The sequence below is a fragment of the Odocoileus virginianus genome, chromosome 9 (genome assembly GCF_023699985.2).
Source record: "Odocoileus virginianus isolate 20LAN1187 ecotype Illinois chromosome 9, Ovbor_1.2, whole genome shotgun sequence".
Lineage (NCBI taxonomy): Eukaryota > Metazoa > Chordata > Mammalia > Artiodactyla > Cervidae > Odocoileus > Odocoileus virginianus.
In genome coordinates this window covers 16,759,772-16,787,246 of record NC_069682.1, presented here as the reverse complement: position 1 = coordinate 16,787,246, position 27,475 = coordinate 16,759,772, and the positions used below count along the sequence as shown (strand labels likewise).

The 27,475-nt window shown below is 37.5% G+C and overlaps 1 protein-coding gene across 1 annotated transcript in view; it reads right to left on the bottom strand.

The window, feature by feature from the left end:
• Positions 1–27,475, bottom strand: part of PARD3 (par-3 family cell polarity regulator) — a 554,870-nt gene that overhangs the window by 117,873 nt on the left and 409,522 nt on the right. Inside the window, 1 exon segment of the mRNA XM_070472024.1 lies at positions 18,706–18,948. Within this exon segment, the coding sequence (XP_070328125.1) occupies positions 18,706–18,948 (243 nt within the window).

Sequence of the window (27,475 nt, the reverse complement as noted above, 5' to 3'; positions counted from 1 at the left end):
AGGGGGGTGGGGGAAGAAGATGTGTAATTTCTAGAGAAAACATAAGAAAAATAATGGGTTGGCCAAAAAGTTCGTTTCAGTTTCCATGAAAAACCCAAACTAACTTTTTGGCCAAAGTAATATTTTCAAAATCAGAAAAAAAAAGAAAAAAAAGGGCTTTTAAAAGACGATGCTGGGGCAAACGCTTTAAATTTTCTCTATTTGGGATACAGGAGTCCAGGCAAGAGATGTTCACTCTCCACCCCCTATATGAAAGATCAATTCATGAAATGGAGGAACAAAAATAACAGATATACTGTGTCAACCTAAATAAAGCCCAAACAGGATTTTCTTTCCAATTCTAAAGACTGCATTATATGACCATGAACACAGATTTTTTAATACACAACGCTTCAGAAATTTATTTTTGACATATTTTAAAAGGGGACTACATCTTCCTTAGAGTTAGAAATGAGTATTTTTTTTAATCCAAAATAGTAAAAATAGCCCAACATTAATAAATTTTTTACTTCCATGCTTCACCTAATGAGAGAAAAGAACATCTAAATTAAATCAAACAACTTTTTATTTAAGGTCACGTGCACTCTGAAAGATTACTGGTGAGTTCCTAAACTCTGATAGATAATTTCTTTGACCTAATACCACTCTGAGGCTAGCAGCCCGATTAGCCCTGGAGAGAAGAAATAAAGACCAGGAGGGGAGTTGTCCAGACCCAACGCAGAGGCTCCAGCGTGTCTTTCTGGAACAGCCTAGGGGACCACTGACCTGTAGCACAAGGTCCAGTGAAAGAGACCACAGAGGCCCAGAGGATGAAACAGCCTGAGGGAAGGGGGAGGAACTTCTGCTTTCAGAAGGAAATCTGTAGGGCAAATCCCAAAGTGTTTTAAATTCAGGATCTGCCTTCAGTAGAAATGCCCTACCATCTTTTGATAATACTATTTGAAAATGAAGAACATGTATATTTTTAGAGTTTAAAAACATTTGATGAATGAAATGCAAATACATACTTAAATTTGCAAAAATTATAGACAGACCATAAGACATGTTAAGCTGTTGAAAGACAGTAGGAAATGGATAACTATAAACTGAAACTAATAATCAATTGACATGAGTTTGAGCAGGCTCTGGGAATTGGTGATGGACAGGGAAGCCTGGCATGCTGCAGTCCATGGGGCCACAAAGAGTTGGACACGACTGAGCGACTGAACTGAACTGAATAATCAATTGAGTACTTTCTGTGACAGGCATTATTCTCAGTACTTCCTGTGTGTTATCTCATTTAATTCCCTGAGACTGTTTAAGGCAATATTATTGTTCCTTTTTACACATGAGAAGATTGAAGCTTGGGCAGTTCATCAATTTGAGCAAGATAAATCCATGAAATGAAATATTGCTGCAATTTTACAAAATGTTTTCTAAGAGACTATTTCCTGGCATGGAAAGATGTTTTTGACATAGTAGGTAAAAGGCAGATTCCTGAAGAGGTATGTATATAACTCTATTTTTAGTTTTGTAGAAGTATACATATGCAGATATCAGTCTATGTGTTTAAGAATATACTTAAAAGGTTATTATTGGCTTGGGGTGAGGTCTTTAATTTTTCTGTATTTTCTAAGTTTTATACAAAAAAGTTCTACTTTAATAGTAAGATAACTTTTAGGTTTAGTGAAAGGAATTAAACCCTTACTGTGTGTTATTCCATGTTAACAGCTTCTAGAAGCTCTCCATGACATATTATTGAAGGGGAATTTTTAGAAGGCATGCAAGAAGGGTTAAAAGCAAAATCTTTGATAAATAGCCTTTTACATAGAGCTGCCTGGGATAACGTAGGATTTTTGGATTTGGTGAAAAGGAGATGTTTTGAAAATCAGAAACAGGAAGCATCTTAAAGAGAGAGAGGGTTTAAGGGACTTCCCTGCTGGTCCAGTGGTTAAGACTCCACGCTCCCAATGCAACAGGCACAGGTTTAATACCTGGTCAGGGAACTAAGATCCCACATGCAGCATGGCCAGAAAATAAAATAAAATAATTTTTTTAAAAAGAGAAGGTTGCTGTCTTCCTGGTGGGGATGATCTCTCAGAGGCACAGCCAGTAGTCAGTCAACCCCCGCTCCCATCCAGCAGGATTTTCTGAAAGTAGGTGAGAGTGCTAACCAGGCAAGAGGTGGGGAGCCCACACCCCACAGACAGACAGACAGACATATAAACATACATACAGACATACATGCAAACATTCACAATACACACAATACATCAATAAACACACATGCAAGCACGCATAGAGAAACCCATAAAAACACATTATAAACATGCATAAAACTTACCATGTACATGCATACATACATGAAACACATGCACACGCATACAGCCATTAAACAAATAGCAGCCAGCACCTGCTGCTTGCCAGCCAGTGTGTGAGGACTTACAGACACACAGGTGGATGCAACAGGTGGGGTCTCTGCTCCGCAATGAGGAGTGATAAGACACATGGGTAAGGGGGGCATCTGGGAGAGAGGAGTACATGTACGCAAGGAATTACAGGAGAGGGACCAGCCAGAGAGGGCCTGTGAGGAGGGGGCCTGGGCAGGGAGAAAGGAATAAAAGAACCAAACTGAAGAGGAGGAAGCACCCTGAGGTGAGAAAAGGATGGAGGGAGCAGGGGGCAGGGGGAGCATGTGATACAAAATGGTTCATGCGCCTCGGCCCACATGCAGTGAAGGGACACCCAGATGCTGAGTGGGAACCTGCAACAGACTGTAAACGACCCCAGACACAGTGAAAGGCACCACGACCTCCCTGGCCAGTGGGAGCAGCAAGGATGACAAGGTGTGATTTAGTGGAAATGGACTTGGATGTCACAGGCCAGAGCACCTTATCAGGTTCTCAATAAAAGGGATGATAAACATGCGCATCACACGCGCACTGTTTACTCACACACAGCTGTGTCTGCTGCATTTAACTTTGAAGGAAACCTGGTTATGATTCTCAAGATGGTGCATTTTGAGTTCTCTTTAAAAAAAAAATCTCATGTGAAGTCCAATTAGACTCTTACTTGGTTATTACTTATAAAAATGTATTTATATCTAAATCTAGGAGTATTCCAATGAACCGCTGGCATGGTGAGATGTACTCAACTTCTCAAAGTTGCTTTCATATCTGTCTTTGAATTAACTCACCCACTCAACATAAGTCTATAGGTCACGGAAGAGGTCAAGAGGCAGGCAAAATTATAACTGTGCTACAACACAGGTAGATATTTGTGTTGGTAAGTATGCTTTCACAAATATACTTTATTTGATGAATATTTATTTCTTCTGTAAGTGGCAAACCAGGAATGATTATCCCTGTTTTATAAACCTGTGAAAAGGCCGCGTGTGATCGGGATTTCACCCAAGGCAGCACCGCTACTTAAGAACCGTGCCCCCACCCCACCTCAGCCTGCAGGTTTCCTGGTCCCCATCAGGTATTCCTGCCATGGTACCAAGACTTTCTTAACTGGAAAGATGGGGATAAGAAACAGTCACCTTCTTCCACACCCCCACCCCTCTGTCCCCACTTTTGTAAAACAGAAGTTTCTTCACGCTCTAAAATGGTAGAAATCTATGACTCTGAATAAGGGCTTTTAACATAAAATTTAATGAAAACCAATATTTCATCACCCACGAAAGCAACAGTATGGCTGTCAAACCATCACTACCCCTCGACGCTGGAAACTGAAAAATGATTACCACTTTAAGAACCTTGTTAAAAAGTGTGCACATTAAAAATAATTTACAGAACCAATTCTCTGTTTGCAGCCACAGTTTCAGAAACAGGAAAATGTATTTGCATTTCTATCTTGTTAATTCTCATGTTACGCTGGTGTTACTAATAACATAAAATATTTAAAATTTGTGTTACACACAGAGCCAATTATAATTATCTAGTGAGAAAACAATTTTACAAGGGAATCTAAAAATAATCTATTTTACCACTGCAACAGATCACACACATTATGAAATAAATTCTATTGCCAATTAATATTACAGTGGTTCATCTACCGACCATCCAGGTTTGAAAAACTCTCATCTCAGCTGATGCCAACATTTTAACACCATATGCAGGACACACTAGAGAAATACAGAATTGTTATCATGTACATGTGACATTGACTGGCTTTCCTGGTAGCTCAGACAGTAAAGAATCTGCCTGCAATTCAGGAGACCTGGGTTTGATCCCTGGGTCAGGAAGATCCCCTGGGGAGGAAAATGGCTACCCACTTCCAGCATTCTTGCCTGGAGAACTCCACAGACAGAGGAGCCTGGCAGGCTACAGTACATGGGGTCACAAAGAGTAGCACACAGCTGACATATGTGACATATTTTAAGTAAACTGCCAACTATGTCACATTCAAGGATTATCTCACTTTATTCCATAGTTAGCCTAGCAGTTTATACAGATTAAATTCCATTTAAAAATAAGTCCAAGAAGTTGCCCCAAATTTTATGATATGTTAAAACAGAATGCTTATTCAAGTGACTGTGCTCCTCACTGAATTTTCAAGATCTACTTAGAAGACTTTTTAATCATAATATAGTTTTTAAAAATTTTATGAAAGTCTAGTTGATTTACAATATTGTGTTAATCTCTACTGTATGGTAAAGTGATTCAGCTATACAAATACATACCCTTTTTCATATTCTTTTCTATTATGGTTTAGCACAGGATACTGAATATAGTTCCCTGTGTTCTACAGTAGGACCTTGTTATTTATCCATCCTATATGTAATAGTTTGCATCTCATAACAGAGTCTGATATGAAATTTGACCTCTACCACCATTAAATATATATATTTATAATACTGCCAGCAGTTACTATACCAAATAATTTACTTGTATTATCTCATTTATCCCACACAACCCTACAAAAGAGTGATTATTATTTATTTAAAATTATCATTTATTTGTATATAGCTATTTCATCTTACAAAAGAGGAAAGAAGTATTGTTTCCCAAAGTCACATAATGTTGAAGTTTGAGAGAAAAAAAATCCCTTTACATCAGTATATAGTCCTTCAATGTAGTTGATCAATGAAATTGATGAACATGCTAACAAGCTTAATGTTTCTACTGTACCTCACTTTCAATGCTGCAGTACAGTCATGGGATGTTCCTTCAGACAAGGTTTAATTACCAGGACTTTTGCTTAGAATTTGAAACTAATTGGAAGAGGACTGTGTTTAGTGTAAACAGACATCTCAAAAGAAGCTGATTAAGGGATTATATGATTCTTACTCAGGAAACACTTAGAGGAAATCAGCAAAATGTTGTGCCTAGTTAAACAGTGCCCAGTAGTGTCTGAGTAACTAGCTTCACAGGAAGAAAACAGACAGGATAGAGATACCAAAGGGTCCGAAAATAAGCTCAGCTCTTTGTGGCTCAGTCTTGAATCCAGCATTATCGGTAGAAGAATTACCATTACGGCTGGCTTAAGAAATGTACAAAGAAAAAACATATATGCAACTTCATTAACACTGAATTATAAATATTTTGGGGGGAAAGTCCTAGCCAAAAAAAAAAATAGTATAATAATAGATTTGTAAAGCAATCTATTCTGTTCCATGTCATTGATAGGGTACTGGAAAGTTACAGGTACTTAACATTTATGAATTGAATTATCCTTACATGTTGAAGTTGCATGTTAGGTAAATGACTCTTCTCAAATAAATCAAATCACTAAACTACTTGAAGCCAATTTTTTTTCATTCATTCATCCTACACACCCACTTTAAAATTCTCCTAACATAAACAAAAGCATTTGGAAGGTTTGGGTTTAATCATTAAGTCGTGTCCGACCCTTTGCGACCCCATGGACTATAGCCTGCCAGGCTCCTCTGTCCATGGGATTCTCCAGGCAAGAATACTGGAGTGGGTTGCCATTTCCTTCTCCAGGGGATCTTCCCAGGACTCAAACCCAGGTCTCCTACATTGCAGACAGATTCTTTACCAACTGAGTTATGAGGGAAGGTATGAGGCTAAATAAAGCATGATCCTTATCTTTAACTCCTTATAGATAAGTCCTCATTTCCTAACAGTAGAAGTAACCTGTGTACATGCATAACAGAGTGATCAGGACCCTATGTCTGAGATAACTAGATAGCGGCAGTCAGGTCCTAACCATAGTTCTTGGGAATGACTTAACAACGATTTCCCACCATTGCTAAAGACAGTGTACAAAAAAAGGAGAGGGAAAAAAAAATCATGCAAAAAGTAGAGGGGAGACAGTTTCCAACTATGCTGTCCAAGCACTTAAGGAAATCATTTATAGACAGACAAACTGTTTTGAATCCAAGGAAAAGGACAGACTCATTCCAACTAGTTGCACTATACTGCAGAAAGATGGCATTTGGAGAATTGGGATGTTAACAACAGAGGTAGAGAGAGCTGAATGCATCAATTCCAGACTGACCAAAAATAAACAAATAAAAGTACATGCAGAGGGAAATGAGGTAGAAAAATACTTGATATATTCTAGGAAGGTAAACAGCCTGGAGTGACTAGAGTTTTGAAGAGGACGATACAGAGGGTTAAGACCTTGATGGTTCTCTGGGAGGAGACTGCCACATTAAGAAGTCTAGACTTGATTCTGCAGTCCGGTTTTTTTGGGCAGAACTGATGCCACCCAAACTAAACTTTAGGGAGGTAATTCTGACTGGACAGAACAAAATATAATCCTCTACATCCTAAATTTCAAAATATCTGACAACTGATGAAAAAATTATTAGATATAAGAAGAAGGAGTGGGGCTTACCTAGTGGTTCAGTGGTAAAGAATCCCCCTGCCAAAGCAGGAGACATGGGCTTGATCCCTGATCTGGGAAGATCCCACATGTAGCAGAACAACCAAGCCCATGTGCCACAATTACGTAGCTTGTGCTCTAGAGCCCAGGGGCTGCAACTTTGAGCCCATGAGCTGCAACTCCTGAAGCCCTGGTGCCCTGGAGCCCGTGCTCCACAACGAGAGAAGCCACCACAAGGCAAAGTCCGTACACGGCAACTAGACAGTAGCCGCTGCTCGCTGCAATTAGAGAAAAACCTGCATAGCAACAAAGACCTAGCACGGCCAAAAATAAATAAATTCAAAACAAGAAAAAGGAGGAAAATGTGACCCAGAAGCAGGAAAAAAATCAGTCCATAGAGACAGATCCTGAAAGGGCTGTGAGGATGCAAGAGGCAAAAGGACTTTTTAGAAGCTAATTTAAATGTGGTGTATATGCTGAAGGATGTAAAGGAAGACACAAACATGAGGAGGAGAGAAAATGAAAGATACAAATAGTCTGATGGTACAAGGAAGCTAGAAATGCCATGAACTATTGATCGATTAGAGGACAAACTAATCCCGTTACATCATTACATTGCTATACACAGGAATTAGTGGTTATTATTCAGAAGAATTTGCACATTGAGCCCTTTTTATAAAAAAGTTGTCATAAATGAGGGAAGCACAATGTCATTCTATTTTAAATCCTATCTCAAAATAATGTTATTGCAAAGTATTACTAAACACATTTTTACATTCTTCTTATGTTACAACATCATTCAAAAGAACATAACCTGTACTGTGTACCCACAACCAACTGATTTAGGGTAGTTTTATAACATTTTTCAGGCATCTCTAACCATATTATGTACCTTCTACTCTGGGTCATCTCATAGACAGGTGGTCTATGGTCCTTTGGTGCAACAAATTTTCAGTGACTAATGTTTGGAAATCTACACTTTATCTTTTTAGATGGTGTTTATTTCACCAAGAGCTTGGAAAATGGATCAATTCACAATAAAACATTTTGCTAACAACTTTCATGGTTCACTGGCGGAGAAAAGAAGGCTTATTAGCTTGGCACTCTGGATATGGCTTTGGCCATATGGTAAAAAACATACCAGATTTTTAAAAAGTCAATCAAACCATTCTGGTCTAGCTATTAGAATAAACAGCATGGTCCATAAAACCGGTTGTGTTATTTAAATCCGTCTGTTGTTCTCCCAAAAGACTAGAAGAGCATTACTATCAGAGGCTGGACCTGTATTTCTCTTTTACTCCCAACAGTCACTAACACAGATCATGATGGACAGTTATAAAGAATGTATTTTCTAAATATAAAAATCAGGACACGCTGACATATATATGGTCCAACAATGGGACAAAAAATTTTAAATACAGATGAGTTTAACGAGGGTCACAGAGGTTAAATAACTTGCCAGCCATTCAAGTAAATGGCAGAGCCAAGATCTAAATCTAAAACCACCTCAGTGGACAATGTAACCTACTGTGCTTCCTCAGACCTGTATTCAAGGGCAGAAGGAACAAAGACTGTTAAGCAGGACAGGCAGGTTGAGAAGGTCACAGAGGTAAAGGAGAAGTCCAGCAAAGAGACCTTGTCCACTCTACCTCCACACTTGCTCCCAGAATCGTGAAGAGCATCATATGCCAAGAATAGGATAACTGAAATCTACATACTCTCCCAAAGCAAGTCATGTTAACTCTAATGAATCTATTTTATGGAAAGGGTTTCCAACAAACATTCTGAAGCAAGATGTAAAGAGTAGCTCTGGGAAAACAATGACTTCTAATTTTTAGTGGTGGCTAACATCTCCTACTTAGATAGCATATTAAAAAGCAGAGACATTACTTTGCCAACAAAGATCCATCTAGTCAAGGCTATGGTTTTTCCAGTGGTCATGTATGGATGTGAGAGTTGGACTGTGAAGAAAGCTGAGCACCAAAGAATTGATGATGCTTTTGAACTGTGGTGTTGGAGAAGACTCTTGAGAGTCCCTTGGACTTCAAGGAGATCCAACCAGTCCATCCTGAAGGAGATCAGTCCTGGGTGTTCATTGGAAGGACTGATGCTGAAGCTGAAACTCCAATACTTTGGCCACCTCATGCAAAGAGTTGACTCATTGGAAAAGACCCTGATGCTGGGAAAGATTGGGGGCAGGAGGAGAAGGGAACAACAGAGGATGAGATGGCTGGATGGCATCACCGACTCTATGGACATGTGTTTGAGTAAACTCCGGGAGTTTGTGATGGACAGGGAGGCCTGGCGTGCAGTGATTCATGGGGTTCCAAAGAGTCAGACACAACTGAGCGACTGAATTGAACTGAACTGAACTGAATATCTCCAAATACATGTGTTCTTTAAATTCTCCATAAGCAGATATCTATATATCTCTTGGTGGTTCATTCATTTTTTTCAGACATATTTCTGTAACAGAAAACTTGGACATAAGGAAAGTCAGCACTGCTTTTTCTAGGAAATATTTAAAAGGTAAGAAAGCTTCCTGTCCAATGAAAATATTTATAATTCAATATATATTTACCAAATTTTGAAGCACACAAGTTTTTATTTCTTTGCATGAAGTAATTTTTACTCAGCCTCAAAATTGCTACAATTGGTGAATGTTAATAATATGTAATTTATACAAATTGTTTAATAGGGATATAGGAGAGAGACATAGAGTATTTATAGCTAATATGGAAAAGTAAAAAATATCTATCTATTAATGTATCTTTTTTTTTCATTGCTAGCATCAGCTTGTCAGAATCTCAGTCTGTGTTAGGGATCTAACCTGTTTCCATGTTTTAGATGAATGACTTCTAAAAAAATGAGGACTTTCTACACATTTAAGAATAGGTGATTGAAATTTGGGGTTTTAAGAGGTTCCAATCAGATCCCCACCTCTTGCATGGACTGTCTGTGGCTAAGATCAAGCACATAGTCAATGGACAATATAAGAGAAATGGCTGTCTTCCGCACATGCACCATATTAATGGGAGGATCATCTCTCAGCCTCCCTGCGTCCATGCAGCACCCCCAAAGGGGTGTCACAGAAGCCAAGGATGATGCCAGTACCTGAGGACACAAAGGTATGCAGAGACGAAGTGCGGGTCTGCATCTAAGGCAACCAGAGAACTGTTGTGAAAACAAGGTATATGCATAGAGTATAGTCATCTGCTGAGTATGCCACATACAAGATGTTTTCAGATTAATGGCACAGTCTAAGACTGCACCCAAACTATTTACTTCCTAACTTCTGCATGCAAGAAATCAGCCCTTACTCTCAGAACACAGGAAACAGAAAATTTGCACATTATTACCAGATATTCAAGTGATGAAAGAAAACTGACTTTGCACACACACACACACACACACACACACACACTCACAGAGCTTTCCATAGCCTAGAACCCTCAGCTTTAAGTACAGTTTAAAGAAGAAAAAAAGAGTTGGATCAATTAGCAGCCCCATGAACGTCGGAAACATCTTAACAGTGTCTCGCAGATGAAAGAGTACAATACAGAATGGGAAAAAGAGGGAAAGTTAAATTATGTCTGCAGTCATAATGAACCAAAGCCCAGAAGGAGGTCTGCAAATCAGCAGGTTCTAATGAAATATTAAGGTAAGTGATTATTGATGAAAAATGAATAAGCCTTTTTGATTTCGGCAACCTTTAAATCACACCTAGCTAATTAAAACAACTCAAACGCATTCATTGACTCCTTGATGGGCATTTAGCTATCCTTGGGTGCAGTCAGACTTGATTTTGGGGGGCGCGTGTGTAGCTGATGCCAGTTACGTGGACGTGTGTGCCAGAGAAAGACACACCATTAAAGAAAAACATCTAGTTCCTTTTCATATTTGATGTAGCATTTCTGAACTGGGAATTAAAAAAAAATCACCAGGGACATTTTCTGTGTACCATAAATAAAACATCCATAATACTCTACTACATATTAACACTGAACCTTATTTTAATTAATTATCATATAATGAATACAAGGCATTTATAATACCAATATTATGCAATTAAGTGGTCATTTTTATTTAAATATATCACATAGCTATTGAAAATGCTCTTGAAAAAATTCCAACCACACCTCCAGAGGGAAGCCAAACAGTGTCTCCAAAGGTGAGCTTGTCTACACGTCACGTCACAGGCTGCAGGAGGGTCTGACCACAGCCCCAGGCCCGCACCGTCTTCATTTATGTCTCAAAGATCATAACCCTTATCCCCTAGTCCCTTGGTTTAGAAATGAACCTGTGACTATTCAAGCTTAAGTCCTGTACCAAATTTCTGCAGGTAAAGTTGCTTCTTAATTACGGAAATCAATCAAATGTCCTCAGTCAGGCACATTTGAGCATCCGTATAGAATGTAAAAAGCCACAGGCATCAACTGTAGCATCAAAATTACAAGTCGAGGAAACTAAAAGTTTCACACACAAAAGATGCTTTTAAAAAAACAGAGAATTCTCCAATATCATGCTCATGCAAAAACAACTTTTTTTTTTTTTTAAGGCCAAAAACTGCATAATTCCTCCACAGGCCTGAGACTCAAGCAAGGCCCCAGAATCCACTTGGAATGGCAACCAGTCTGGTGTCACCCAACCTGCCTTCCCCTCCCTACTGAATGCACATCACTCTGTGTATAACACAGGGCATGGTCTGTCACATGGCACCAAGTTGAGAGGAAACGGGAATCTCTTATTCATTTCTGTATCCAGACCCCTCCCACATCCTTGAACACTGTAGCTGCCAAGTAAGTGTTGGGGAGGGGGAGGGACAGAGGCTAGAAGAAGAACCATACCAGAATCCAGGGCTTGTTCAAAGAGTTTAAAGCTTCGCAAAGCTTGAATATCCACATGAAAGGAAAGAAAGAAAGAGAAGGAAAAGAGAATAATTTGAATTAAGTATTTACCCCCAGCTTTAGTTTCTATCACAAAGTAGGTGATTTTTTTTTAAGCTACACCAACACAGCATGTAAAACCAAAACTGAAATTGGAACTCTCCTGCATCAGAATTTGAATTTTATAGAATCATTCCTAGGTCTTCCTTTCCTTCATAGGCCACAGGGAGACTGAAATCTAGAGAAAACCCTCATGCCTCAGACACGGGGTGCCAGAATTCACTGTCCTTGTCCTAGTCCACAGCTGGCAGCTCCACGGGACTCCTGGGAGTCATGCTGTCTGTGACTTGTTCCACGGATACCCCATGTTCTCCAGTAACCCCCAGTTCCTTCTGCATCCTGCCCATCTCTGCTCCCAACCTTCTTTAAGAATTCTAAGTGTCATCAGAAAAAAGCTAAGCTGAAGGAGCCACCCACCCACTCCACCATCCTACCCAAAGGAACCGCCCTGGAGATGCTTATCTGGCCCCAAGGTATTTAATTTCAAAGACAAATATTTTGAAAACTCTGTATTCCTAAGGATTCAGCAATATAACCCTGTGTAGTTTATTTGTTAGAACTAATTATGAAAGGTATAAAGTAAGAAAATTGTTTTTAAAATATTTTTTGAGTTTTATAGAAATGTATATAATAATATTCATTCATTCATTCTACAAGGATTTATTTAGTCCCTTTTATGCAATTTTAAGTGTATATTAAGTAATTACCACAGAACCAGAGAATATATGAATTATCTAATCATTTTCTGTTCTGTGACAATACAGAAGGTTTGGAATTTTCACACTCCTATCTCCACATCTATTTTAGTGGAAGAATATAAAGACTAAGGATTGGAAAGGAAAACAAACACATTACTAATCAAATACTTAAGTTACACAAAATCAACCAATGGGCCACTAAAGGAAGTAGAAAGGAAAAAGCATCGAACAGAGAATAATCAAACAGTTATCCACAGTGAGGGCTGGAAGTGTCCAAGGAAAAGCTCTAGAATATCTGAGAAGTTAATTTAAAAATGGATTTTGAATTCAGATCTTGATAAGTCTCCCAAGAAGTTGAAAATGCATCTCACAATAGGGCTCCACATAAATCCTCATGAATTTATATTAAGAACTGATTGATATTCCATCTTGGTGCAGAAGCAAGAAGGAAAGAGCCACCAACCTAAAACCACTAAATACCAATAAGATTGGTACTTGAATCCACAGGTTTGGACTGTCTAAAGGACAGAAGAACCAGGTGGTTGGGTCAAAATAAAAAGAAGAGTTGTTATGATGAGTTGCATGTAAAGCAGGATTTTAGAGCTTCTGTGTGAAGGCTAAAATCAAATGAAATACCAAGCAGCTAAGGGGAATTTCCAAAAGTGTGGCCAGCTCATCATCAAAGATCCCAAAGTTCAGTGCCTTGCAAAAGGAAAGACATTAAAACAAAAGAAACACACTCTGCTGGAGGACTGTCTGCCAAATAAGTACCAAGGTCTAAAATAGTTTCCATTCATCCTCATATTTCTGCAGAATATTTAAACTTTCTCTAAGGCTAAAATAAATATATAAATAAACAACCCCCATTACACATTAGTTCTCCAAACAAATTATGGTTTCAGGCAATGTTAATCAACAAAAAGAATTAAACAAGAAGTCTTTAAAATTAGCCATGACCTTATTTATGGCTTCATTACTTTCAAGATTTCATTTGTTGGGTTGTTTATGTCACCTCAGCCTTTAATTTAATTGCTGCATCTCTAACTATATTAGAATAGCTTAATGAATGGTGATGGCTTGTTTTTACTCACCAAAATGTAACATTTGCAGAACATATAACACCAAAGAGCCACTTAATTCATCCATGAATTAGAAGAAGTTGGATTTATACTTTGAGGCTGATCCTCTTTTAGGAAAAGTATGATGTGAGCCAATATGACATAATTAAGGATGAGGTTCTGGGGCCCACAGACATCGTGCTGAGGGCTTGGACTGCATCTTGGAGACAATGAGCAGCTGGAGAACAAATTTAAGCAAGAGAATGAAATGTCAGATTTTAATTTTAGATAGAAAACCCCAGGTATTGTGGGAGTTCGAAGAGAACAAGACTGGTGGCTGGGAGAAGAGCTAGGAGGTGACTGCCAGCATCTGTGTATAAGAACAGGGAGGAGTTTGGAATTATTCGGAAAGTAAAATTGTTAGGCCTTTGTCTCTGACTGATGTCTGGTGAGGGAGGCTGGCTGCAGAAGAAAATATTGTCTAGAGTCAGTGTGCGGGTGGTGACAGCATTCTCTGAGACTAGGCTGACGATAGCAGAGGAGGTCTGGACGGAGAAACAATGAACTTGGTTTTGGACGGGGTGTAGGTGCCTGGGAGACACAGGAAGCACATGCTGGTAGTTAGCTCCAAGAATCTAGGGTTTATGGAGGACTGAGTTAGTGCAGAATACGCATCACCAGTGCTTCAGAGCAGTTAAAGCTATAACCAAAAGGAACACATAGGAATTATCAGTGGTCAGAGTTTTTTCCTCAGGCAATCCCAAATTAGGAGACAAAGAAAAGAGAATCTCTAAAGAGACAGTGAAAGAAGAGTCAGAAAGGAAGCAAGAGATAGCAGTACTGGACATAACAACTAAAAGAACAGAGCTGCAGGGAGGCCAGAGTGACCCAGAGGGAAAGAACAGAAGCGTTCACTGAATCAGGAGCCCAGGACTGGGAAGCTAACACAGCATGGCTGCGGTAACCCAGTGCCCACAGACCTACCGCCTTAAGATAACTCCAGTTTATCACATTTGAGGGCTGGAGGTCAGAAGTCTGAAATGAGTTTTGCTGGACTTTACACCAAGGGGTTAACAGAGCTGCTTCCTCTGGAGTCTTTCAAGGAGAACCTGCTTCATGGCTTTTAGCAGCTTCTAGAATCCACTGCCTTCCTGGGCTCATGGCTCCTTCCTGCCTTTATGGCAGCAGTCTGCATCTTCAAGTCCCTCTCTGACCTTGATTCTCTCGCCTCCTTCACCTATGATCCACTGGGCCCAGTTGGAGAATCCAGGGAAACATCCCCACTTAAAGATAATGCAATCAGATCTGCAGCATCCTTTTGGATGCATGAAGGAACCTATTTACAGGTTCCAGGGACTGGGGTGGGGCATCTTTGCAGGGGTCATTATTCTGCCTACCACATGGAGAGAACAAGATGCAGGAAAGAAGAAACAGCAGTCTCTATCAATCCTAGATTAATCCTTCAAGAAGTCTGGATTAGAAGTGAAGAGGGAAAATAGGGCAGAGAAAAGCCAGAGGGTAAAAAGGATTTTTTTTTTTTTTTAAAGCAACATGATCAGGACATCAGCAAGCTCACCAGCTATGAGGAAGTGGCAGCAGAGACACACAGGCTAAGAAGGGACAAAAAGGGGGACCGAGGAGCAGGCTCCTTGCAGGGGTAAGACTGGGATCTGGAATAGTGTTCACAGGGCTGGCCAAGAAGAAGAAAAGTGGATCTTCAGTAAGCAGGGAGAGAGAGGTGGTCCAGGCAGATGGAGGAGGTGGATGGAGCTGGCCAAGGTCAGAGATGGGTAGTAGGAACACTGAGATGGGGTCAGCGTAGAGCTCATTCATCAGCAAGGGCATCAAACTTGCAAAACACACACGTTACAATGAGACAGACTCCATTTGAAATATCTTTCTCACATCTCAAGAAAAGCAGAGATTAAAAAAAAAAATACTAAGTAAATGTAAGTAAATAAAATGGTCTTTGACTTTTTGAATAGCAAATACAACTTTGTTATATGACCCAACCTTTTAAAAAGAGCACATGTTTAATAATGGCCCATAGCTAAGAAAATCAGTTTGCTCTATGTTTGGCAGACTTCCTTTTGACACAACTGGATTTCAGTTTTTAATGGGGGAGAAAACAAGTTCACAGAGGTCTTTTCTTTTAAAATCGGCATTTTCTCTTTAGTCGTAAAATGCATGCAAAAAGCTTGTGATTATGGTATTTATGTTTCCATTAAGGTGTCCTCAGCAAGCTGGGGGAGTCTAGCCTACTATTTTCCTGCTATTTAGATTTATAGCAACACAGTAACTATTTTATTTCAATTATATTTGAGGACAGTGCTCTCTTGGTGGCAAATGATTGCATGGTGACAGCCAGCAAATGTCCATTAGAACTGTCCTTCTGTGGAGTTTTTGACTACAGATTCTGGGATCTTACTATAAAAATATGAATTGTTGGTGCCCTCAAATAAATAAAAAACATTACTGACTGTCATTCCATCAGTGTATTTTTTTTTTAAGAATTCGAAGCACACAAAACTTTTGGATTTAAATTGTATAATTTACAAAAAGAAACTTTTTGCTGAGTGTCAAGAAACACTGAATAAAGTTTATAAATAACACACCTGCAGGCTGACATTTTGAATAACATGATGATTCGGTCATAGGTAAACAATGGGCATTTATGGATGCCCAGATAAAGTCGTACCCAATATGGAAATTATATATCATTTCACAGCTTCACTGTAAACAGACCTTACTAAACAAACTGATATTAGAGTTCTGATTTGATTTGGATCAGCTGCATCACACTCTGAAGACACAGCAATCAAATAGGATATACACTCCACCAAAGAGATATAGGATTAGGAATCACTGACAATAGAGTCTGGTTACAAGCAGGATAAAAGTTAAATACACCAAAACTTTTGTGAGTTTGAGCTTTGTTATTCATAGAAAATAGAAGAATAGGTCTGGCTTCTCTGGCATCCACCCAATACGAAACACAGAATGTTATCAAGAGCATTAATAAATAGTAATAACAATGACGCTATGACCAAAGGGTACGGTCAGATAATAGTACACATGTTAAGTCAATTAAACAGGCATGGACATATTGCCGGACAGGGCATGAAGCTATTCTAGAAAAAATATTTTATAAATAATATGTGGAAATGGAGGAAGTGTCCCATTCTGACATCAAATTCACAGCACTTAATACAGGATCCCTGGTTATTTCCATGTGGGGCTACCAGATCCACATTTCCATCGGATCAATCAAAATAATAAGCAGTGAAATTCAGAATACGGCTTTGTTACTGAACAATAAAAACACCAGAACAGATTCAGGCTATACTTCACACTGTCAATGGACTGGCGATACTCCCATGAAATCCAAAAATTTGAATAGTAAAGTTCATCTGACACCAACAGCAAACTTGGGTGAAATTTAGTTAGTTGATGGGAGATTCTTTACTGGGTATAAACTCTCTCTGAGGAGTCTCAAGTTTTATGTTTCCATTATTTAACTTTTTAGAAAGTTAATAGAACCATATTCTAGGTCATCTTGTATGTCATTTCCCTGTCTGAATTTAAGTTTATACATACAGAGGCATCAAGAAGTGCTACCTTCACTGATGTCTTGAGTTAATGATAGAGAAGCAGGCTGGACTTCACGCCTAAGGATACATGGATAGGGCGCACAGGTCAGAGATTGCTGGCTACAGACACGCAAAAGAACCACAGGGTCTAACTGAGAAGAGAGACGGCTGAACTGAGTCAGCCCTCGACTTGTGAGCCAAACTGAAATGAATCTGCCACGGAGTATCCACCACCATGTTCATGATTTGTGCGAGACTTTAGATTTTAAAAAAAAAAAACATTATTGGCCACATTAAAGTAATGTTGTTCATTTGCATGTAATGGTTTTGCGGTTTTGTTTGTATTTAATTTGTAAAGATGTTTGGTTTTATAGTTATATAATGGCTATAAACAGAAGGAGTTCAGCCCTATTTTATTTTTATACATATTTAAATAACATTATAATCAAAACAATTTAATTCTATACGGCAGTATCAAGAGATTGTTTTTTGAAGAGTCTCTACGCTACTCTAGTCTGAGAAACACTTTTTTACAGCTTTCATTCTGACAGAAAAAGACAATGGGGGTGAAGCCATTATTTCCAAGCCCAATTCATATTCAGGTATAGGTTGATGAAGAAATACTTCACAGGTACCATAATTACCAACTTTTTGGATTAGCAATATCATTGTTCAATGGACTGCTTATCTCTGAAAAAAATAATTACAAAACACAAAATTTAAATTTCTGTGATTTCTCCAGAATTTTGATTCTGGAAAAGGGTTAATCCATCTGTGTTTTAAGAAGCCCTCCAGGTATCTGATGCATGCTAAAGAACCAGTGGTTTGAAGGGAAACCTTCCTACTTTTAATGTTCAAAGCATAGCTCCACTATTGAGCAATGATTTTAAGACACCATTATAAGATGGGATGGAGTGAGTGTATTGTTTATGACAATAGCATGCAAGTGTTTCAAATAAAAAGAAATGAGTACTATTTTCTTCATGAACTAAATTTTATATGGTGCCTGAATATATAAATGGAGGGATGGAAAAAGATGTTTCTAAATTGTTTCAGATAAAATTTGAAATAAATATATAACCATTAACATAGGGTCAGCATTGCACTTCTTTGTGCTATACTAATGTACACAATCAGACCTGTGGTTTGTTAACAAGCAGTTTCAAGACTGGCTATACTATATATCTCATTCACTAATTCTTTCATGACATGAAAATCATGTCACCAAAAAAAAAAAAAAAAAAGGCCCAAATAAACCATAATTAAAACAAATCATGTCATTGCTCATCTATTTAATTATCATAAATAGAGGCTCACCTCACAATAAAAAAAAACAAGCCTTAAATTGAAGAACCACAATTTCAACTTTTTCTTATCTGAGTTTTAAACTACAGGTCTCCCATCTGAAACCATTTTAAGAACAAGATGAAATACGCTGGGATCACGAGACAAGCTATCAAAATCTCTACTGTTCCTTCCATTAGACTTTAATTTGTGTAAACTCGATGCTCTCAGACACAACAGCTTTTCAAAGGCTGTTAATAAAAGGCAGTTCTTGCTTGAGAACTGATGAACTTGTCACAAACTATATAATAGCTAATTTGGAAGCAATACTCTGATTGCTTCTGGAGCCTACCTGTCTGCAGGTAAAGGTTTGGAATTCCGCGGCTTCTTCACTTGGGCATACAAAGCATCCATCATATGCCCTTCTCTTGGGCTCTGAGGTCTGGTGCTGAGAGCCATGGAACCTTCATAGGAAGAAATTCCCCCGTACAACAGCTCATCATCACAGCCAAATGTCCGATGAAAATCTTGGATTTCAGCATAGTCACGTTCCCGAGCCTGTCGCTCCCTAAATTCTCGAGTTTTGGCTTGAATCCTGTAAAATTAAAATAAGTTGGAGCAAGAAAAACTATGCCTTTCCTAAGAACTGGATATAGAACATTCATCAAAATACACTGCAAAATACATATTCTTTCACGCAGTTCTAAGAAGCTAGATAGGATAAACAATGTTATTTTTAGATTATCAAGGTAATGTCATGGATTCTCAAAAATTATCATTTCAGATAGCTTTGTTCATGTCAATAAGACATACTCATAATTTACATCTTATTTTAAATTATCATTTATTAACTAACTCTAAAAACCCACTAGGAATAGTTTTAGGCATCCACTTGCATTTTATTCATGAAATTTTTGAGGCAAAAAGTCACTTTTTAAAAAGTTATACACACATATACTGTATTTGCATACATTTATGTATGGATATACATGTACGATCTTCTCATTATAGTGATACCATACACATTCAACATACTCTGAAGCTTAAGTATGAATCCACACTATTATTCTTTATTAGTGGCAAAAGATCTCAGTTTAATGATACTGACTTTTATTTTTTGTGATGTATACAGTGCTGGCAAAATCCCGAGATTAAGGACAAGAAGGCATGTACTCAACCAAATTCTGAAATCAATCTATTGATATTGTACTAAGTTGGTCTTAGTTAGCTGAAGATAATTCAACAACCCTTGATAGAAGTTTGAAAATTTTTAATGGGAAAAAATATTTCTATTACATACTTATAAATTTAAATGTTTACTTAAAAGTGAAGTCTTATTTATAAAAGCAATACTTTGGGCTGTGTTTAACATTTTATTGCAAGGTTATTTACTTTTTTATATTCAAAGTAGACCACTGCTAGAATAAATGATACATAAATATATTTAAAAGAATACAGAAAAGATAAAAAATCAGATGAACATAGTCCATTAATAGAAGAGAAAACTAAGGTCAGTATTTCTCATGAATATAGAAACCAAATTCCTTACCAAAATATTAGCAAATAGAATTTGGTAATATATAAAAAGAATTATATACCATGACAAAGTGATGTTTATTGCCTGAATGCAAGGCTGGTTCAATATTTTAAAAATCAAACAATGCAATACATCATATTAAGAGATAAAGAAGAAAAAATTACAAGATTATATCAACTGATGCAGAAAATGCATCTGATAAAATTCAGTAGTCATCATGAGAGAATTCCTCAAAGAACTAAATAGAGCAGAACTAACTTCCTAAACTTGATAAAAAGCATCTATAAAAAACCCATTGATAACATAATGGAGAAAGACTGACTGCTTTCCCTTAAGATCAGGAAAAAGGTAAGGATATCTGCTCCCACCACTATAATTCAACATAGTGAAATTCTAGACAATGAAGTCAGCTTAGGAAAGGAAATAACTGGCATATAGACTGGAAAGGAAGAAATAAAACCATTCTTATTTGTAGACAGCATGATGGTCTTAGGAATCTACAAAAAATCTCCTATAACTAAAAGGAAAGTTCAGTAAGGTAACAGAATAGGAATACAATATTAATAAGCAAAAATCCATCATATTTCTATATCTTGGCAGTGAACACAGATGCCAAAATTAAACTACAATGTCATTTACAACCACTAAAAGAATGAAATACACTGATTAGAAAGGTTTGTTTATAGATATGTATAAAATACACAGGTATAAACCTAACACAACATATACAGGACTTATATGCTGAAAATTATACACAGATGATGAAAGAAATCAAGGAAGATCTAAAAACTGGAGAGACATATGATTTTCATGAATGAAAGACTCAACATAGTAAAGTCAGTTCTCCCCAAGTTGATAAACAGCTTAATGTAATTCCTATAAAACTCCAGCAAGACTCTAGTAGATACAAACAAGATTATTTTTAAGTTTATATAAAAGGGCAAAGGAAAAAATAGCTAAACAATTGGGATAAGAACAAAAAAATTGGGAGGAATCACACTTGATGGTGTGTTTCCTATGGCGGGAGAGACACTTAGATCAGTTGAACAGGATAAAAAACTCAGAAAAAGCTTACAAGTATGGCCAATTGATTTCTCATAATTGTACAAAAGCAATTCAATGAAACAAGTCTTTTCAACAAATAGTGCTGGAGCAATTAAGACATCCGTAGGCAAAAACGAAAACAAAACCAAACAGAACAAAACCCACATTGAATTTAAACTTCATCCCTGATACAAAAATTAACTAAAAATGGATCACAAATTTATATGTAAAACTACAGTTTACCTGTGGCCACCAACAGTGGGATAGGACTCAAAGAACTGACAAATCTCGTTATTACCCTGAACCAATGTGCATTTTAATGTTCATCCTAGAAATAGATGCTATCGAAGCTTGCTGCACCAATGGCCCTAAAAGTGGAGCTTTAGGACGAGGAATGCAGTGTGATTTTGGTGCACTTTAGTGATAATTCGGCCAAGAAAAGTCACACAATGAGTTTATTTTATACTTTTACATTTGAATGTCTTACTTGTTATAAAGTGAGAAAAGACACCGCGAGACAACCAAAAGTTACATATTCATCTCATATATTTTCATGTTTATTTTCATTGTCATATTTTTCTCATTTCAGGAAAAAAAATTTTGGTTCAGGAGAGAAAATGGTTTTGTTTAAGGAAAATCACATAGTTTAAGGAAACTTTTCAAAAAGAGGGTGTCTTGCAGTGTAGCCCTTAACAACTCCAGATGGTCAGTGCTATAAAAGGACACCCCCTCTGCTGTTCTACGGTGACCCTAAGGTCACAAATTATCTCTAAGATGTAAGGCTCATCCGTTTTTCTGAACAGTCAGGTTGTTGTTTAGCGGTATCCATCTAATTTATCTCCAGCCAAATCTCAGCAATGACAAAAGTAACTGATTAGCAGAAAACTTAGCCAAAGAAATAAATGTCTATTGATTTAAGCAGCCCAGAAAGTCGTTCTGAGCCATAAACAAGAGAACCATTCTGAGGTTTAAATGATGGCAGACAGCTGTTCTGACATGGATGGGCAACACATTCAGGCACTATTTCCCAATTCTCTGAATGTTAAGAAAAAAATGTGAAAACAACTACTAAAACTTTTTATTAAGACCTTTAAAAATGTTAATAAAGAATTTATCATTTCAATTTGGTATGTTCAAACATAAATATTCACACCTTTCTTTTTTGTTAGAAAAAAAAAGTATTTTCCATTATGATAATGAAATTGCCTTGAACCTGCATAGAAAATAATACACAAAATAATGTAATATACTAAATAAAGTAATAAGGTTAATTTCTTTCCTGCTGTCACTAAATTCATGCTAACAGTCTCTCTTCAGCTTGACATCAATTAATGATTTTCACTCCAGACTCTTGTCACAGTGTTCACCACCCTTTTCTCTAATTAAAATGGATGATGCATGATGAAGATAAAACACACAAGACTTCTGTTCTTGTAACATTTCTATTCATTAGAATTTTTGCTTTTACAATAAATGGCTTTTAACACTAATTGCAGGAGAGTAAAATGAAAATAACTTTTTTATGACTATGAAGTATAGTCCTTACATATCCAGAAAAGACACAAGGCTTAATAAGCACTACTATTAAGGAACCAACTTCTCAAGATAGAAAAATCAATGGTTCCTTAAATTACTCTATTGTATTCAAAATACTTCTACCTCCAACATTATGAAGGCTCAATACATGGAATGTTCTGAATAATAAGTTTTTAAAAACTCCAAGAAGCAGAAATTGACCTTTAATGTTTTTAATTTTAAAAAAATCGCTTTTAACATCTACAAAAGATAGGATATACTAATATTACTTTAACATACTAATTAAAATAAATTTTAGATTGCTACATATTAGATAAGTGTAAACTATCTTCAAAACAATGTTCAAGAGCTTGAAATCAACTCTTTTGGGTAACATTTTGTCCCCCAAATTATTGTACTATCATATGGAAGCCTGATTCTGGGAACAAAGTTCCTGGATCTTTTCCCAGCAATATTTCCTCTCTAAAAATCAGTATTAGAGAAATTCATCAAATAAAATCCCAATTTCATGACAGAATGAAATGTAAGCAACAAGGCAACTGGAAAAAACAGTTTGACCAACTGACTGAATCCTGACTTGCCCCTCAAAACAGTTGAGTAAATGGCAGACATCAGAAACCTTCAATCTTCACCTTACCCTGCTGGGCAAATCAAACAACTGCCATCTACCTAGACGTAAGCTGCCAGTGGATCATCTATGCTGAATTCCCAAAAGAAGGAAAATGTCCCACTAAATATGAAGAGTTGTCGTTTTAAGTAGGATTTTAATATGTGTATAGTATTGGGGCAAAAGTTGACTGGAAAAGCCTTCCATGTTCTGAATGGATTCTTTTAAAAAAATTATTGAATAGGAACAATTGTTTTAAAGATATATTTCCAATTCAAGGGAAGAAGGCAGCTGTTGAAAACCACAGTGGTTATAGTAGGTTAGGGATTGGGGAGTCAAACTTCACCCCTCAAAACTACTATATTTATAATATAAAATGATTAAAAGTTGAAAAAAGATCAAAGAAAAGCATTCACAGAGACAATACTATCCACTAACACACCACAATTTTTCCAGAATCTACACAGTTACAAGAATGTACACTCTCAGCAGCCCTTTGTCTAAGCATGGGTATAGAATTCCTCACTTTGCTAAATGCTGAGTTCTTGAGAACTAGATCTAGACCCCAATTATCATCTCTGTATAGTGTTCCTTATTAACTCCAGCCCCACCAGCCTCTCCCCTTCCCAAAGCTCTGTGGCCATCAACTTTCAAAATTGATTATAATGTCTTATGCTGATTTTTTAATGTTAGGAGGTTTAAATCTTTTCTCCACCTTAACAAAGGTAAGAAATTCTTGACAGAGGAACAATTATAATAAGAATAAAAGTTTTATACCACTATTTTATTAATTTAATATATTGTGAGCAAGAAAAATTTCTCTTTTACACTAACAAAACACTAGAATGATATTTGACTAACAAACACACACACACACACACACACTCACTACTCTCTCTCACAGATACTTGCTCATTCACTCACATTATGTTCCGGCTTTCACAAATGTCAAAGCACCTTCATTTACTTCCAACTCAAAGAGATGCTATAATGCCAAATCTAAGAAAGCTCTAATCAAAAATAAAACTGACTTTCCTACTCCAGTTACAGACTGCCAATAAAATCTGTTTCAATTTGCCCAAGTATTGGTCTATTTTGGATTTCCATGAAGTTAATAGATTCTTTAAAAATTTGTTCACCTGCACAGTAAGTTCTTAAAATATGTCTGATGAACTAATCTCATTGATTAGAACTGACTTTTCTGAAGGATTTAAGGGGACAGAGAAAATACGAAGAACCCTGCTAAATTATAGAAAAATATATTTTTCCACTAAAAGGATAAACTTTAAAAGTTGAGTTGTATTTGAATGAAAATATGTGACCTGCATGCAAAAATTATCCAGAATATCTGGGTTCTGATGTCAGAATTCAGGGAATCTGAATCTTAAGTTTCAAGCCAAAAAGGAATGAAAATTGTTTATTCTTTTAGATGCACAGGGAATACACCTATTGTTGCTATATGGTTTATTCCTTCTGTAATTTTACTCATTCTTATTCATGCACTTTAAAGAAACCTTACTACTATATCCTGATACATATTTTTAAAATGATAATCCTGCAAAAACTAATAAATAAACGCATGCCATCTCTGAAAAGGATCTTATCAACTAAGAAAGACCACAAAAATGTTTCTATCGAAATTTCAAGAACTTACTCAAAGCAGATATTAGAAACGGTAAAACTGAAAAGAGAAATGCCAGTGATTGGAAACTGGAGGCAAAAAGGCCAGAAATTTTTATTTCTTGAATGTCGTATCTATATAAGATGATGAATGTTCACTAAACTTATTGTGGTCATCATAAGAAAAAAAAAAAAAAACTCAATTCTGATTTCTATAGCCAGCTAGATGAATGAGCTGGACATGGCTAAACTAGGAGCCAATGGTCTTTACTTGTCATCAGTATTTCCCAAATGACTCTTAATTCTGAGAGATATTAGTATTTTGTGGGAAAAAGTAATGAAGACGGATGTATATCTATGAGTAAATAAGTTAGGAAATGATGATTCTCTAGTCTGTGGGCTTCCCAGGTGGCACTAGTGGTAAAGAACCTGCCTGCTGATGCATGAGATGTATGAGATGTGGATTCAACCCCTGGGTCGGGAAGATTCCCAGGAGGAGGGCACGGCAACCCACTCCAGTATTGCCTGGAGAATCCCATGGACAGAGGAGCCTGGCGGGCTATAGTCCACAGGGTCACACAGACTTGGACATGACTGAAGCAACTTAGCACGAACATGCCCACAAACATTTTGGTGACTCACAATGTACATGAACAGAATTAGGCTGTTGAGAAATAATAGAGTAAAGAAATATGCATAAGCTGCTTTTAACCAAGTGTTTCTCAAACATATTTGCATGTGGAGCCCTTTTTCTGCTGATGAATGCTATTTGGGAAACCCCACACCACAATATTTATATGCCATTAAAATATAAATGAAGCTATCAACAGAGCAAGAATATAGTAGAAAGCCTCCCCTCCAAAAAAAAAAAGAAAGCCAAAGATTACTTCTGACACTGAGTTAACAGAAAAATCCATTGATGTGCTTTATACTTGAAGCTCAGTGGGCCCAAAGTTACAGAGATCATGTGATTGAATCTGTGTTATTTGGGAATCAGAGCCCCATCCTTTTGTGAGGTGGAATGAGCTAATGTGCATGCATGCATGCTCAGGTGCTCAGTCATGTCCAACTCTTTGTGACCACATGGACTGTAGCCCACCAGGCTTCTCTGTGCATGGGATTCTCCAGGCCAGAATACTGGAGTGGGTGGCCATGCCCTTCTCCAGGGAATCTTCCTGATCCAGAGACTGAACCTGTGTCTCTTGCATCTCCTGCACTGCAGTTACTGGGGGAAGTCCCTAAATGTACTTAGTCCCTCAGTCATGTCTGACCCTTTGCAACTCCATGGACTGTAGCCTGCCAGGCACCTCTGTCCATGCGGATTCTCCAGACTAGAACACTGGAGTGGGTTGCCATGCCCTCCTCCAGGGGATCTTCCCAACCCAGGGATTGAACTGGGGTCTCCTGCATTGCAGGCAGATTCTTTACCAGCTGAGCTACCAAGGAAGCCCAAATGAGCTAACAGGGGCTACCAAATGTGGTCAACAGCTTCACCGAACAGGTACGGTACCAAGCTTAGCGCTCAAAGCTGGAAATCAAAATAGCACATCTCAGGATCAGCTAACTTCACCCTTGCTGTTTTACTTCTGAAGAGGAGACCTGAGGCACAGAGGCTTTGGTTCAGAGAGAACTGGTGAAGCCCAAAGACAGACCCACACCAGGATCCTTCTCCTCTTTTCTCCAAGTAGATAGCATGTATCTGAGACCCAGTGACGGCAGCGAGTGGAAGGAAAGGCAGCAAAGTGAGCAAGAATGAAGGCAAATTCCATCTCAGACCCCTGCTCTGAAGAATCTAACTTACTTTCACTATCTAAATAGATATTAACATGGTAGGAAAAACCATTTTCTACTATATTTATTGTCCTTTCAATTTTTCAATATTCTATCAAGTCATATTCAGGCATCGTGGATTTGTACTGACAAAAGAAAAATTTTGGTATGTGAACCTGACATAACTAACAACTAAAGAATATCAGGTTTTCTATTTTTAGATAGAATCAGCCGAAATTATTTTTGGAACTCAAATAGCTACAGTAGTAAATAATATTACAGGAGATGTTTCACTGCCCATCAGCAGTGAAGGAAAAGCTGTCAGGAGAATACAGGCAGTGGCTTATTTAGTTTTTTCTATTACCTCCAGTCAGGTTCTTCCCAAAGAAGCTGCAGTTTTCATTCTCAAAAGGAGCAATGTCAATGCCAATAGACAGAATAGGAAAGAGGTTTTACAAAAGCAGAACTGCTTTATCAAAATAGCACACACTAAACAAGAACCACTTATGCAAGTCAATGAGTCTCATATATTCCCCTGCTCAGTTACAGGATCCATGAGTTTAAATAAAACATACTTGTAAAAACTGTTATTGAAACATGCAGTCAAACAGTTTTCTTAAATTATGAGGCTAATTGATTTTTTTTAATGGACCATTCACTTGTTCCCTGACCCTAAAAGATTCTTTATTCTAGGCCTCTTGTACGTTGTAAATTCATTAGGACCAACCTAGTTCCCAGAAGTATTGCATCATTAGAGGTACAGAGATGCAGATTAAAAGCAAAGTGGAGAGGTGAACTGTGCCTTAGGCAAATTAATAATACAAGTGAAGCCATTATGTAAAACCATTGTTTGGCTGTAAAAATTTGACTATGCATTATAAAGGATTTTGGAAAACGTTGATAGAATTCCGCATTGAAACAGAGCAGTTCATCTTAAACTGCAAAAAAGGGAACATTTAGAATATGAAAAATGGTGCAGGATTAATGACACTCTTCCCCTAAGCTGGC